The 13,826-nt window shown below is 30.0% G+C and overlaps 1 protein-coding gene across 1 annotated transcript; it reads right to left on the bottom strand.

Moving 5' to 3' along the window:
• Positions 1 to 11,950: 11,950 nt before the first annotated feature.
• LOC126688341 (S-protein homolog 3-like) lies at positions 11,951 to 13,493 on the bottom strand. The gene is made up of 2 exons (XM_050383003.2): positions 13,073 to 13,493; positions 11,951 to 12,186 (listed from the first exon to the last, which is right to left on the bottom strand). Exons 1-2 carry the CDS (start codon positions 13,474 to 13,476, stop codon positions 12,165 to 12,167), a joined length of 426 nt encoding a protein of 141 aa, XP_050238960.1. The 5' UTR covers positions 13,477 to 13,493; the 3' UTR covers positions 11,951 to 12,164.
• Between the last annotated feature and the right edge of the window lie 333 nt (positions 13,494 to 13,826).

Here is a 13,826-nt window from a genome sequence, read left to right as displayed (position 1 = left end):
TATAATTACTTTATTTTTAATAAAATTAGCTTATGAGATTTTTATTTATAGGTGAATTTTTTCTTTAATTAAACAATCTAATGACTTTAATTAGTAAATGGTAATAATTAATTTATCCATGTCATTAACGATTATGCTTATTTTAATTTGCACGAACTAGTAGTCACGTAATAATAGTTAAAGAAGATAATATTAACTTGGTATAAATAGTATTTTTCTTAATTTAGTAATTTTCATTTAGATTTCTATACAAAAACATCTCAATTAGACAGCTAGCTTATCAAGACTTCCACTGTCGTCCAACGGTTATGATATCTGGCTTTACCCAGAGACTCGCCATCAAATTTAATCAATATTTTTATTTTAAATATCTTATTTTATATTTAGGGGTTGAATTCATAAAACTTAGAAATTATGCTTTAAATTTTATATTATCTCGCTATCGTAAACTCAGATTTATTTTCAAAATATCATGAAAAAACTTAAATATAAGAATTTATGTTTTTCATATGTATGCAAAATGTAGAATGGAAAATTATAAAAGAAAAAAAAATGGAACGTAAATATTTAATGCCTCTTGTGATAAAATATAATCAAGAGTTGATTTTTCCAATCAACAAGATCAATTTGTTGACTTTTTATTCAAATTTATTTATAATAATGTGAAAAAAATTCTTTTAATAGGACTACGTATATTTGGTGTAGATAAGCCATGAACAATATAAAAATGAGAGAGTATTTATTTATTACTGAAATGCCTAACGTCTCGGGAATCATCGATATTTAGACTTTTATTCAATAGCACTCTGACATATAAACTTACTAATTTTATTCTATTTTGTATTTTTAACTTTCAATTGTACCGTGAAGCATCAAATACCTCTTTTTACTCGGATAACATTCAAATAATCCTTCATATTTAACATATTCTAAATATTCTTGGTTGATATAAAAATAATAAAAATATTTCTTCTCCATAAATTAATAATAATAAATAATAATAATTCAACAATTTAATATAAAATATTTGTGTTAATATTTTTATATATTTAATTGGACAAACACTTTTGATTCCGCCGCCGCCTTCTTCGGATCTGCCGCCGCCCTCGTACCTGGCAAACTAGATTTGGCTCGTCTTTCTTATGAAAGCGAGTTCATCTTCCTCAATGGAAGACGAGCCAGACCTTGCCAGATCTGGTTTGGCGGGTCCGAAGAAGGGCGGAGGTAAAATTGGAGGTGTTAACGAATGTCAATTTTTTATTTATTTAATTTTTAATAAAAAATATAAAAACTTAATTATATATGTGATAAATTTCTTACTTAGTACTTATTTGATTTTTTTTGAAGATAAACAATTTGTTTGAATTTTTTCAAGTAGAAAAATATAATATTATTCTTGTGTTCAGTTTTTTTGAATGGTTTCATCATTAAAGTAATAAAATCGTCCGAAATTTAAATTTTTGAGTATAATTAAAAGTTGAAAATATAAAATAGAGTAAAATTGAGATTTTTATAAGGTTGGTGTACTATTGAAAAAAATTATAAATGTTGATGGTTTTTGAGATATTAGGATTTACTAGAATGGTAAAACATGTACAATAAAAACTCGGGAATTTAGAGAAAAAAAAAAGAATGTAAAGTAACTAATACTAGGAGTGTGCACCATTTGGAAAATCTCGAGATTGACAAATCTCCGGAACCGTACAAAAAGTCGGGAATTTTAAAATGGATCTCCGGATCCGTACCATAAATCGGTAGGATTTGGGGTTTTATTTCTTCTACAGTTCAGTTCAATGATTCGATTCCAACATTCCTGCACAATTCGGTTTGGAGATCAATAAAACCACATATATTATTTTAAAAATACTCATACAATTGTTTTTATAGAAATGACCGTAATTACTTAAAAACACCCACGTTGAAACTTTTTCTCATTTATATGCTGACGTAGAAAAAAAACCGTTTGTACCTTTTTCGGTTTTTAGGTTTCACCTCTATCCCAATTTAAAATTTTAACAATTTAATTCAAGGATGAAAAAATTAAAAAAAAAATTAAATAGAAAGGATATTTTTTTTTCTATTTACAAAAATATAAATTAATCATTCAACTTTAAAAACGTTCAAATAATTTTTAATAATTAATTAATTTTAAGTGATATATGCAGATCTTAGTTATTTAGTTATCCTAAAAGTAGTTGCACTTGTCAAAAACTTACAAATGTTTTATGATATTCGAGTATTGTGTCGTTCTATTTGTTTGAAATTTGCATATAGTTTAACAAACAAAGGATGGTAATTGTACATGGGGGTGTAGCCCAGTGGCTACACTCCTAATTTCTCGGAAGGTAAGGGGTTTGACCCTGCCTTCCGTTGGTGGATTTTTTTAAAATGTAATTTAACTAATTTCTAACACTGGTGCATAATATATCATTGACAAAAACAAAGGATGCTCAGGGAACGTTACATAATTATATGCGAACATAGGATCTATTCACCCCCCTCAAACTGGCACAAAATATTAAATGAGTCATTTTCGCTACATTTAGTACAAACAGATATAAAATTTGCGTTTTCGTATCAAAAGCCCCTTCCGTATTCTCACTCAAGCAAGTGAACCACAAATCTCTGTAAAAAAATTGGAAAAAGTTAAAAAAAAACCATAATATTTTTTATCTCTTAAATTAATCCTTAATAATTTTTAAATTTTAATTATACTTTTATAATTTTTATATTTAATAATCATTTTAATTATTAATTAAAATTTAGGGATTTTTTTTCTCTTTTTCCCATCTTCTTCCTTCTCCCCTCCTCCTCCTCCTCCTCCTCCTCCTCCTCCTCCATCTTCTTCTTCTTTATTCTCCGGCCACTATCTGTCTTCCGCCCATTTCCGTATGTCTCCATTCCCACCTCCACCACTGACCCACGACCGACCTAAAACGGTATACTCGTTCATCCCAAAAAGGATGAACAATCAAGCTAGCGGCGACGGCGGATTTCGGTAGGCGGCGGTTTCTGATCAGATTTGTAACAACCCGGAAATTTAAGAGTTAAAATATAGCCACTTGTCTAATATTTTAATTAGACGGGAGTAGGTAAATTAAATTTAAAGATAAATACAATTTACAAGTGTCCCTAAATTTATATTATGACTATAGGATTGCAAATTTAAATTTTTAGAATTTAAATTTGATTAACTGTATAATTAACAGGAATGATATATAGATTTATGAATTGGGTGCATAATAATTCATAAGTCTCTAACGGATATTTTTGGTGCCAATATTCGCGAAATATTTTAAAAAGGTTATCATGAAAATTTGATAAAATTTGGAAGTACAGTCGACCCTCTAATAGTTAATATTCTATAAATTAATAGTTCTAATAATTAATAGAAAATTGAGAGAACCAACTTCGTTCCACGTTGGATAATTAATAATTGGGTTAATTCCTAAAAAAATCACGAACTTTACACGAAATTTCATTTTAATCATGACCTTTAAAAGTTGTCATTTAAAGACACCAACTTTCATTTTATTTCAAATCTATCACTAAAGTAAAATTCGGTGTATTTTATCTGACTAAAAATTCTTAATTCTGGACACTTTAACTGAAAGATAATAAGATTTGATGTTAATTAATAACTTGAGTCTTCCATTAATGATTTAATGAAGAATTTAGTCAATAAAAATACACTGAAATGATGAATTTGAAACAATATGAAAGTTCGTGCCTTTAAATGACAACTTTTAAAGGTTATGATTAAAATGAAACTTCGTGTAAAGTTCGTGATTTTTTTAGAAATTAACACCCTTAATAATTCTATTATTTAATAATTAATAAAATTTAAAATATATTCTACATGAATATTAATTATTAGAGAGATTTTTTTAAAGAAATATATAACAATTGATGATTTATTTGAGGCAATACTAACCTTAATTCATAAAATGTAAGTTAAAATACCATCAAATGATGACTTTCTTATTCTTTTGAGAAATTTTAAAAGAAGTTATTAGATAAACAAATTAACGTAAGTAAAGTATCTCTAGTATAAAAATTATTAAAAATTATTTTACTTTATGAATACTTCTTAATAATTAATTTTTGATTTGATATCAATTGATTTTTTTTAAATTGAATATAAAATTATTATTTTTAAATTGAGTGATTGTAATGTGTATTTAATTAGTTTTTTTATAATTTAATATTAATATTAGGTCTATTAATGTAGATGCTTTAACATATCTTCTATAATTTTTTTATACAAATTCAATAAATTAATAATTCTAATAATTAATAAATTTTTGATCCACCATGTGTATTAATTATCAGAGGGTCGACTGTAGAAATTTTATCAAGCGCAGTCAATGCGGACTTAATAAATCAAAAATAATTTATTAAGAATAAAATATAAGTCAGATGGAAATAAAAATTATATTTTTATTCTTGTTATATTTTATTTGATTTTTGGTAAAATTTTCACGAAATTTGTAAATCGTTTCCGTTTAGGCTACGAAGAGTAGTTTTGAAATTGGTTTAAAGTAGGGGTGTGCACGGTTCGGTTCGGTTCGGTTTGGAGTGCGATTTGTCAAAACCGAATCAAACCACCCCTAATAAATGAAAACCAAACCACCTACTTCGGTGAACGGTTTTTTCGGTTCGGTACACCGAAATTTCGGTTTTAACTGACCGAACCGAGTCGTTTAACCGAAATTTTCAAAGCATAAAATTTCACACAAAAATTCAAAGCAGAATTAAAAATCCAAATCTGAAATAAAAAACACAAAATCAATAATAATTCAAATTAAATTCTCTATTACAAATTCAAAAGGCATAAACTAAAATATGTCCAATACTCAAGAAGAAATAAGAATTTCGACAAAAAAAACTCAAAAAATCTGAGCATAAATTAGCAACTAATCACTTCCGGCGGCACATGAACGGTTTCCACTCTGCTCCGATCTTCACTCATCGTCATCGTCAGCGTCTGATTATTGCTTGGACTTCACTCTCTTCCAATATCTCAAATATACATAAGCCACGGGAGAGTTGAGTGAGGTGGAGATAAGGAAAGATGGAGGAGGAAAGAAAATTAGAGTAAAAGGAGGAGAAAATGTAAGTTTGGGTGAGGTTGAGGTGTGCGGCTGTGATGTTAAGTTGAATATTAGGGTTTTGGCACATAAAAGAGTATATATAGTGGCTTATAAAAATGACAAAATAACCCTTTATTTTATTTTGGTTTTTTCGGTTCGGTTCGGTGACCGAACCCTAAAACCAAACCACAACCAAAAACCGTGATTTTTATAAATATTAAACCAAATCACTCCATATTAACCACTTTTCTATTCGGTTTGGTGTTTTCGGTTCGGTTCGATTCGATTTTTCGGTTCGACTCGGTTTTTGCTCACCCCTAGTTTAAAGTGCATGATTGAGCTAGTACTAAAGTGTACTTTTGCCAATCATATATGTGTGTGTGTGTGTGTGTGTGTATATATATATATATATATATATATATATATATATATATTAACCAGAAAGAATTCAGTTCAGACGTAGGATACCTATCCAGAAGTTTTCGCAACTCCATCATGTAGGATGGAATCATCAAAGATTTGACCTTTTCGAACTCTGTCTGTATATATATATATATATATATATATATATATATATATATATATATATATAAACATTAGGTTGCAATTTAAGGCTCAGAAGCCATATTTTATTCCTTTTCAAAAGGAAATAAGAGCAGAAGCTCTCAGTGCAACGACGAACTAGGGTTTCGAATTGGTTTCGTCCGTTTCTCGATTCTAACTTCGTTTCTTCGACAATTACTCAAATAATCGAGGTATTATATCCGTATTAAACGTTTATTTCGATTTATTTTGAATATAAACTCGTTTATAAACGATTACCGTATCGATTAATCGTTTTATACGTCCAAATTGATTTTGAATTCTGTATACGTGATTTTGGACGTTAGAATATTGTTTTGGACAGATTAAGCAGGACGGAGGTCCCAGAATTGAGATTCCGGGGCTGTGCGATTACGCAGCCCGCTGTGCGACCGCACAACATAGTGTGCGGGCGCATAGAATGTGCTTTGCGGGCGCACACCATTGAAATGCTGTGCGGCCGCACAGTGCTGCTGTGCGGGCGCACAGCTGCCCCGACTGACAGTCGGGAGTCGTTTTTCTTCAGCTTTCAGGGAACTTTCCGTGGGCGAGTCCGACGTGCTTTCACCTAGTAACCCGAGGTGTTTTCCGACCGAGCCTAAAACATTTTGAATGAATGTTTTAAACCAAAGTTAGATATTTTAAAACGAGGTTTTAATAGTAAAGTAAAACTTTTATAACTGACTTTAAAAGGGTTAAAGTCAACGTTTAAACGGTTTTAAAGATTTAGCAATCGGTTTTGCTAAATACCTAGTATATGACTAAAAATTGTTTTGACAATTAAGTCTATACTATAAATGGTTTTCTTTAGGTATTGCTATACCTAAAATAACTTCTAAAAAGAAGTTTAAACGTTTTCTCAAAACGAGAATTTATAATATGGTTTTAAAAGAAAAGAGACCATAAGTGCTATGTGTTTAAATGATTATATGTTTGACCTAAAACTGGGTTTATGGATTTAGAAATTTTATAGGAAATTTATATTGATGTGTTTTATCCTGTTTGCTTTGTGTGTTTAGTCCGACCATCAAGCCAGCAGTCTGACCTCAACCACATGATTAAGTTCCAGACCTAGCGGTGTTTGTGAGTTAATTTGTTTACTTTTGAATATTAGTATTCAATTATTTTTAAATCCATAAATCGCACTAAGTATGAAACTTAGCCAAGGAAAATCCACTAACGAGCTATCTATTGGGCAATAATAGGACTGTGTGATCACCGGTGTTAATGAACTAGATGAGAGGTAAATATTATAAACATACATATTGAGATTACGTTTGAAGCCAAATGCTTGCAAAGCGGCTTAAACCTAATAGATAGTCATGAGGTGGCAGTGATTTAAATTCTGCCCAACAACCCTATACAGAGTCAAGATGGCTGTGATACATATGTATACAGCTCTTCCTGTATTAAACAAGTAATGTGCATATGCATTATATATGATAGTATGATAACGTAGCAGGACTAGGGTTTCATATGGATCGAGGACTGGTAATATTTTTATATACCGATATTTTGTCTATACGCGATTTCGGTATTTAATTGTAAACCTATCTACTCACTCAGAAATATTTATAATTCTGACCCCGTTGTTGTTTATCATTTTCAGGTACCTAGCTATCGGGTCTGTTCGAGCTTCCACCCTTTTTCGTCAGGGAAACTTATCTTGTTGTTATGTAAATAACACTTTAAACTTTTAGATGCTGCAATAGTGTATATAAGTTTGATATGCCTGTGGCCACGTCATGGTTCCTCAGTTTATATACTCTAATAAGAACCTGACTTTGTCTAACTCTACTAGGTGGCTACTTAATAGGCATATGGTGTTTTATGGTGACCTCTAAGGGTGGGCCAAGTTTCGTGTCTTTGGTTTGTAAGGACACTGTGTGTAGTTTAGCTGGCCTTACGTTTGTGTACCTGCTGTGCATGTTTTAAATATGTTTGATATAACGCATTGAAAAAAAAAGTGTTCGATATATTTTATTAAACATATTGTTCGGATGCGTGGTTTGAGACAGGGCTGCCTGTGAGATAAGGCACGTGAGCTAAGTCCCTTTACCACCGCACTGATTTTCAGAAATGCGTGTGGGTCAAAATAACAAGGGTTATTCAACCAGCATTTTTGAAAACGTAATTTCGCTATATGAATATTTTCAGAATGTATTTTTCACGTTAAACGGAAAAATATTTTAACGGCGTTTTATGAAAACGGGTCGTACGCGAGGTACGATCTATATTTATATTTGCAAAAAATTTATAGAGGTTTTAGACTTTCTACGTGTTTTGGAACAATCATTCCCATTCCCTAGCGCTATCTCGACTCGAGTTTCAGGGTGGAAATCGGATCGTAACAAGGTTAGAATTAGATTTAATTATTTTTATATAAATTTAATTAGTATTAAATTAAGATTGATTGTGTTCAATTAGTATTAAATTTAGATTAACTAGGTTTAAAAATTATAACTAGTTAAGGGTAAATTACATATAAAAGCACCACCTTTACATGAAATTGCAAAAATAACACGACTTTTAAAACGTGGCAATTCAGGTCACCACCTTTCTTTCTTTTTTTCAAAAACAACATGAGCACATTTTTAGTGGCGTTTTTGCTGACGTGCCATGACACGTGGCACTCCCATTAGGTGTACAAGTCAGCAAAATTTTATCTAAAAACGAGTCCATGTTGTTTTTGAAAAGAAATGAAAGGTGATGTCCTGAATTGACATGTTTTAAAGGTCGTGTTATTTTTGAGAATTTGTGTAAAGGTGGTGATTTTATATGTAATTAACACATTAGTTAATCCACTCTCTTTTTTATGTCAGAGGGGTCTTTTTGATACGAAATCGCAAGTTACGGGGTCTTTTTGATACGAAAACATAAGTTGTGGGTTAGTTTGTACCAAAAGCGGTGAAATTGACTTATTAGATATTTTGTGCCAAGTTGAGGGGGTGAATTGATCCTTTGTTCAATTATATGCATATCTAAATTAGCTAATACTAAAGAAATAGTTGAAACATTATGTACTCTTTTTAAGAGAAATTCTTAGATAAACTCGGTCGATCACGTCATTCATAAATTAACCTATTAAAGCATAACATGTCATAAAAATAGTGGCATATCGTAATTTTGGTTGTACATTTTTACACCTTTTAATGGTGATATTACGATAATGCCACTATTTTAATGACGTGTTATAATATGATAGACTTAGTTTATAGATGACGTGTTAGACTGAGTCTACCTAAAAATTTCTCCTCTTTTAAATTAAGAATTCAGTTCTAGCATGAAGTATAATTTGATAGATTTGTTTTCCGTTCGTTGTTATTCAAAATTTTTTTGTTTAAAATTTTGTAAAGAATGTTAAACATGTATGTATATTATGATAAATAAAAATTTACTTTATTTTTTGTTTACCAAAATCATCTATTCTATTTACTTAGGTATTGTGTTTGTGAAATTTATGAATGATCAATAAATGATATAATGAATGAAGAAATATAATAACAAACAAAAATTTATCACAAAATAAATATCGCAATATTATAAAAGAATTGGTTTTTGTTGCTTATTTATTATGACAATATTTTTTTAGAAACTTCCCCTTTGCTGCCAACCAAAGCATCGTACGGACTCTATGAGCTCCGGGCCGCTTCCAAATGTGATTCCATTTGCTATTGTCAACATCCAAATGGCCGGTGTTCTGCAACTTGTAGGCTGGCCTTACGCTGAAATTACCATTGCTAGTAAGACCTCAATAAAGGGAATCCCCTCCATCAGACTAAGAAGCACGGAAACTCCAACAAATTTCCGTTTCGAAAACGTTTCGAAAACCGGAAACTCTTGGACACCCGTACGAAACGTTTCGGGCCGTTTCCGTAAATAATATAAATTTGTAAAACTAATAAAATTATTATCCACAAATAAAAAAATCTAACTAGTTACCCATAAATTTTACATTCGCATTGTCCACAATACATCAAATATACTTATTTGTGTTGAATTATATTATATTTTTTTATATATTTATAAATTTTAAGTATTTAGCATATTAAAATGAATTATTTTTGTTAATTATCATAAATATTTAGATAATATTTTTATAAATATATCCCTATATTTTTGTTATTTGCACGTTTCCCCCACGTTTCGTGTCCTTTATTTTGAAAAACTTTCATTTCCCCGTGTCCGTTTCGTATCGTTTCCGTTTCCCGTTTCCGTTTCCGTGCTACCTATCAGACAAAGAAGGAGGCCTGACCGCAGCAATGTGAAGGAGAACTGAATAATGAAACAAGCCGGTGATATACCCCCGATCCCACGCACCGTTGACAACTACCTCATTTACTTTTTTGTCGAGGTCCACTTCAGGCAACGGGTTGTAAGCTAAAAGTTTGAGCGGCCCCAAATTACTTAGCCAATTATCAGTCCAGAATTTCATTGTTCGACCATCTCCAAGAGAATGGTGAAGACCGAACAAAATATCATTCCAAATGTGAGACAGGTTCCTCCATAAAATAGAACACACTCCCATAGATTTGTAGGTGTTGCCGTTACGATTCCACCCGTACTTACTTCTTATCACTTGCACCCAAAGTAATTCAGGTTTAGTAATTCATTCATTCATCATGATCATTATCATTCATAACCACTTCGTTCTTTAACAAATTTATCGAAATAGTTAGATCACCTTCTTTAAAATAGAAAGAGGCAAAATTTGCAGTCTCCTCCAGCACATAACCTTTATTGATAGAGCTTTCCACTCGGTATTTATTCATCTTTTTTTCTTTTAACATTCCGAAAGTATCTATTTAAGAAAACAAAAAATCGCCACTAAATAGGACGTATAATATTTTTTTCAAAGAAATATTATCTATTATACCTCTTGTACGAATACATCTAGTAGTAATGCACTAGACCTGCCAACATAGCTTCATATGCAAGGTGCACTTTTCTTTCTATCAACGATTTTGTCCCTTATTTTTGACAATTAATTTACTCCTAAGTCTTTTGACTAACATTAAAAATAGACAGAGAGACTAAACTTTTGACGAAAACAAAATTAAGGGGTCATATCTTTGATTTTCAAACTAGAGGACTAAAGTGTGAAGTATGACAAAATTGGGAGGCCTCATAGTAATTTATTCTTTTACTTTTGAATATCAATATAATAATATTTTAAAAAATATTTATTTACATCATATAGCATAGATCCGATGAAACATGCTTCCTATTGAGCGGAAATAGGACTATATCGCTTGTAAATGTTGAAGATTTTATATCAAAATGGTGTTGAAAACAATCATGTCATATAAACTGACTAAATAGTAATATGATCATATTAGATGTAATAAATGATTATTAATATGTTTAGGGTGACGATACATAGATTACGGCCTAGACTTAAAATCAAGAATTATGGGAAATATGTGGCAACGGACAGCCTAGAACTCGACACAGTTCTGAGACAATGGTATCAAGTTGACAGCCGAAAAGCTGACACATATCTGAGGCGACGGTACAATGCTTACGGTCTAGATACAGTAAATGATTGTGGCGATGGTACAAAGTTCATAGTCCAAATTTCTTTGGATAATGTTTGAGGTTTATTGGTGTAATGTCTAATGGTAATTGGTTTTTATGTAAATTGAGGTTTAGTGTTTCATTCAAATATCGTATTTGGCATGCATTACATAAATTATTTATCATGTAATTTGTTTTTATTTAATGTTAATTAGTAATTATATTAAACTCACTCATATTTATCTGACCTGCAATTTTCAAAAAAAATTACAAGTTTGTAGAAGTTGGAGTGGACTTCCATATTGTTTTTCAAAAGTCTGATTTTAGAAAGTATATGAAAAATAATGTTTTTGCTCTAGTAACACTAGAATAGTGTTTTTGTTATATGCTATAAACTCAGTCTATAGGTTTAGCATATGCTCTTTAATAATTTCCAATTATTACATTTATCACGTTTGAAAGACTGTATACCTTGTGTGGCAAAATGTTTAAGATATTGACAAATTTGACTTCGATGTTTATGTTAACAACAGTTGTTATGCCGAGTTTGTTTGAATGTAAATGTTTAAGTGTTTTAAAGCGAAAGTTTTACAGTGATTTTCAGACTTGCTATGAGTTTTAGAAAAAGCACTTCCATTATCCAGCGTCGATCTCGATTTAAAAATTTGTGTCGTGATAGTTGAATTTCAAAATAGAAATATGAATAACTTTCTAAAATTAATCTAATTCAAAAAAAATTGAGAAATAAAAAAAGTACATTATAAAATACTTATATTTATTATTTATTCATGTAATATTTATATTAAAAATGTATCAAATAATTATAGAAATACAATTAAAATCAAAATTAAAATAATAACAAACAATTCCTTCAAAAAAATACAAGACCTTCAGAAAATATAGGTTTAAAGCTAAACCCAAAAAAAGTGACAAATTGTAACACTGCTTCACCAAAATAAGCATCTCCTTGTTTTAGTACGTACTAGTATCATTCCTGTTCAAAATAGCACATCATTCATTAGTTACATAAACATCAACAATCTTTCTTTTAAAAATAATTTAGTAGTATTTACTTTCTTTTAATTTTTTTAATGTTCTTTTAGATTTACATGTGAATTAATAGTTGCACTAATTAAGTAGCGTAATAATTACTTTAATTGGTGAATTACTCTCTCTGGTTCATAACATTGATTGCATTTGATAATTTCTTTTGTTCCATACTACTCCTTCCGTTCCAAATTGATAGGCAGTTTAGGACAAACACAAGTCTTAAGAAATTGTATTTATCAAGATAAAATGAGTAAATTTATAAACAAATATCACACTTACCCTCATTTATTATAGTAGTAATTTTGTCTTTTAACATCTTTTGTGTTATTTTCAATGTATTCAATTATAATTAATGAGGGTATATATGACAATTAAACATTCAAGTAATAACTTACTGCCTATAATTTGAGACGAAAAAAAATGCAAATAGTGCCTATCAATTTGGGATGGAGAGAGTACTATTTATTATATTAGAGTTTAAAAAAGCATTAATTGTCATTCTAACTTTATTAAATTATTTATTACTAGGGATAAATTTGGACAAATAGCAATTAATATTTTCTTAATACTCTAATGTGACAAATATTATGGACCAAACAAAATTATCAAATACGACAAACTTATAAACTAGAGGGTGTATAATATATCTATTCCATCAATGATTATGTACTCTCTCTCTCTCTCTTTCTCTCTCTCTATATATATATATTGCAATGCTATAAAATAAAAGTTAAGATAATTTAAACTGAGTTAATCCATCATTTAATGTTCTTATATATATAATGTAGATAGAAAAATTCGATTATAGAAGCAAAATTGATTATCTTTACCATAAAACACGACAATCATTGAATGGACCGTTGGAAGTTTCACCCAAACAAAGACCCTTCTCTTGAAACTCCCAAAAACATGCATGGCATTTGAGACCATCTCTTCTACCGCCATAAACATCTATTTTATCTACATGCAATTTATCATTTGCAAACTCACAATTAAATACAGTCCTTCCGAGAATGTTAGGTTTAAAGCTAAACTCAAAAAACTGTTGATACATTAGCGTTTTAACACCAAAATCATCATCTCCCGATCTGCAAAGAAGGTTAAGAACACGATTATCTTTTACACCGTTAGATATCCTCATTCTAACCCTTTTCCGACTAAATAACGCATCGCTTGATGATACCAACAATACGATCATCAACATCATGATATATTCTCTCTTAAAAGATTTCATAATTACTTTGTTTTTAATTTTATAAGATTAGCTTATGAGGTTTTTATTTATAGATGAATTGTTGCTTTAATTAAACAAATTCAAGACTTAAATTAGTGAATGGTAATAATTTATTTATCCATTTCATTAATGATTATATTTATTTGGCATGAAGCAGTCACTAATAATAGTTATAGAAGATAATATTAGCTTGATACAAAAAGTATTTTTCTTAATATAGTAATTTTTATTTAGATATTCTATATAATAACCATCTCAATTAGAGAGCTATCTCACCAAGAATTCCGTTGTCGTCCAAATTTAATTATTATAGGGCTGAATTCATAGAATTTAGAAATTATGCCTTTGAA

The sequence above is a fragment of the Mercurialis annua genome, linkage group LG6 (genome assembly GCF_937616625.2).
Source record: "Mercurialis annua linkage group LG6, ddMerAnnu1.2, whole genome shotgun sequence".
NCBI classification, from domain to species: Eukaryota; Viridiplantae; Streptophyta; class Magnoliopsida; order Malpighiales; family Euphorbiaceae; genus Mercurialis; species Mercurialis annua.
The sequence above is the reverse complement of the archived record's forward strand: the minus strand, read 5'-3'. Positions and strand labels throughout refer to the sequence as shown.

Bases quoted from the DNA above. Each gene is read 5' to 3' on its own strand.
- LOC126688341 (XM_050383003.2), bottom strand. From the start codon at position 13,476: ATGAAATCTTTTAAGAGAGAATATATCATGATGTTGATGATCGTATTG. The intron at 12,187-13,072 runs GTAAAGATAATC...TATTTTGAACAG, and splicing joins AATGATTGTCGTGTTTTATG to GAATGATACTAGTACGTACT.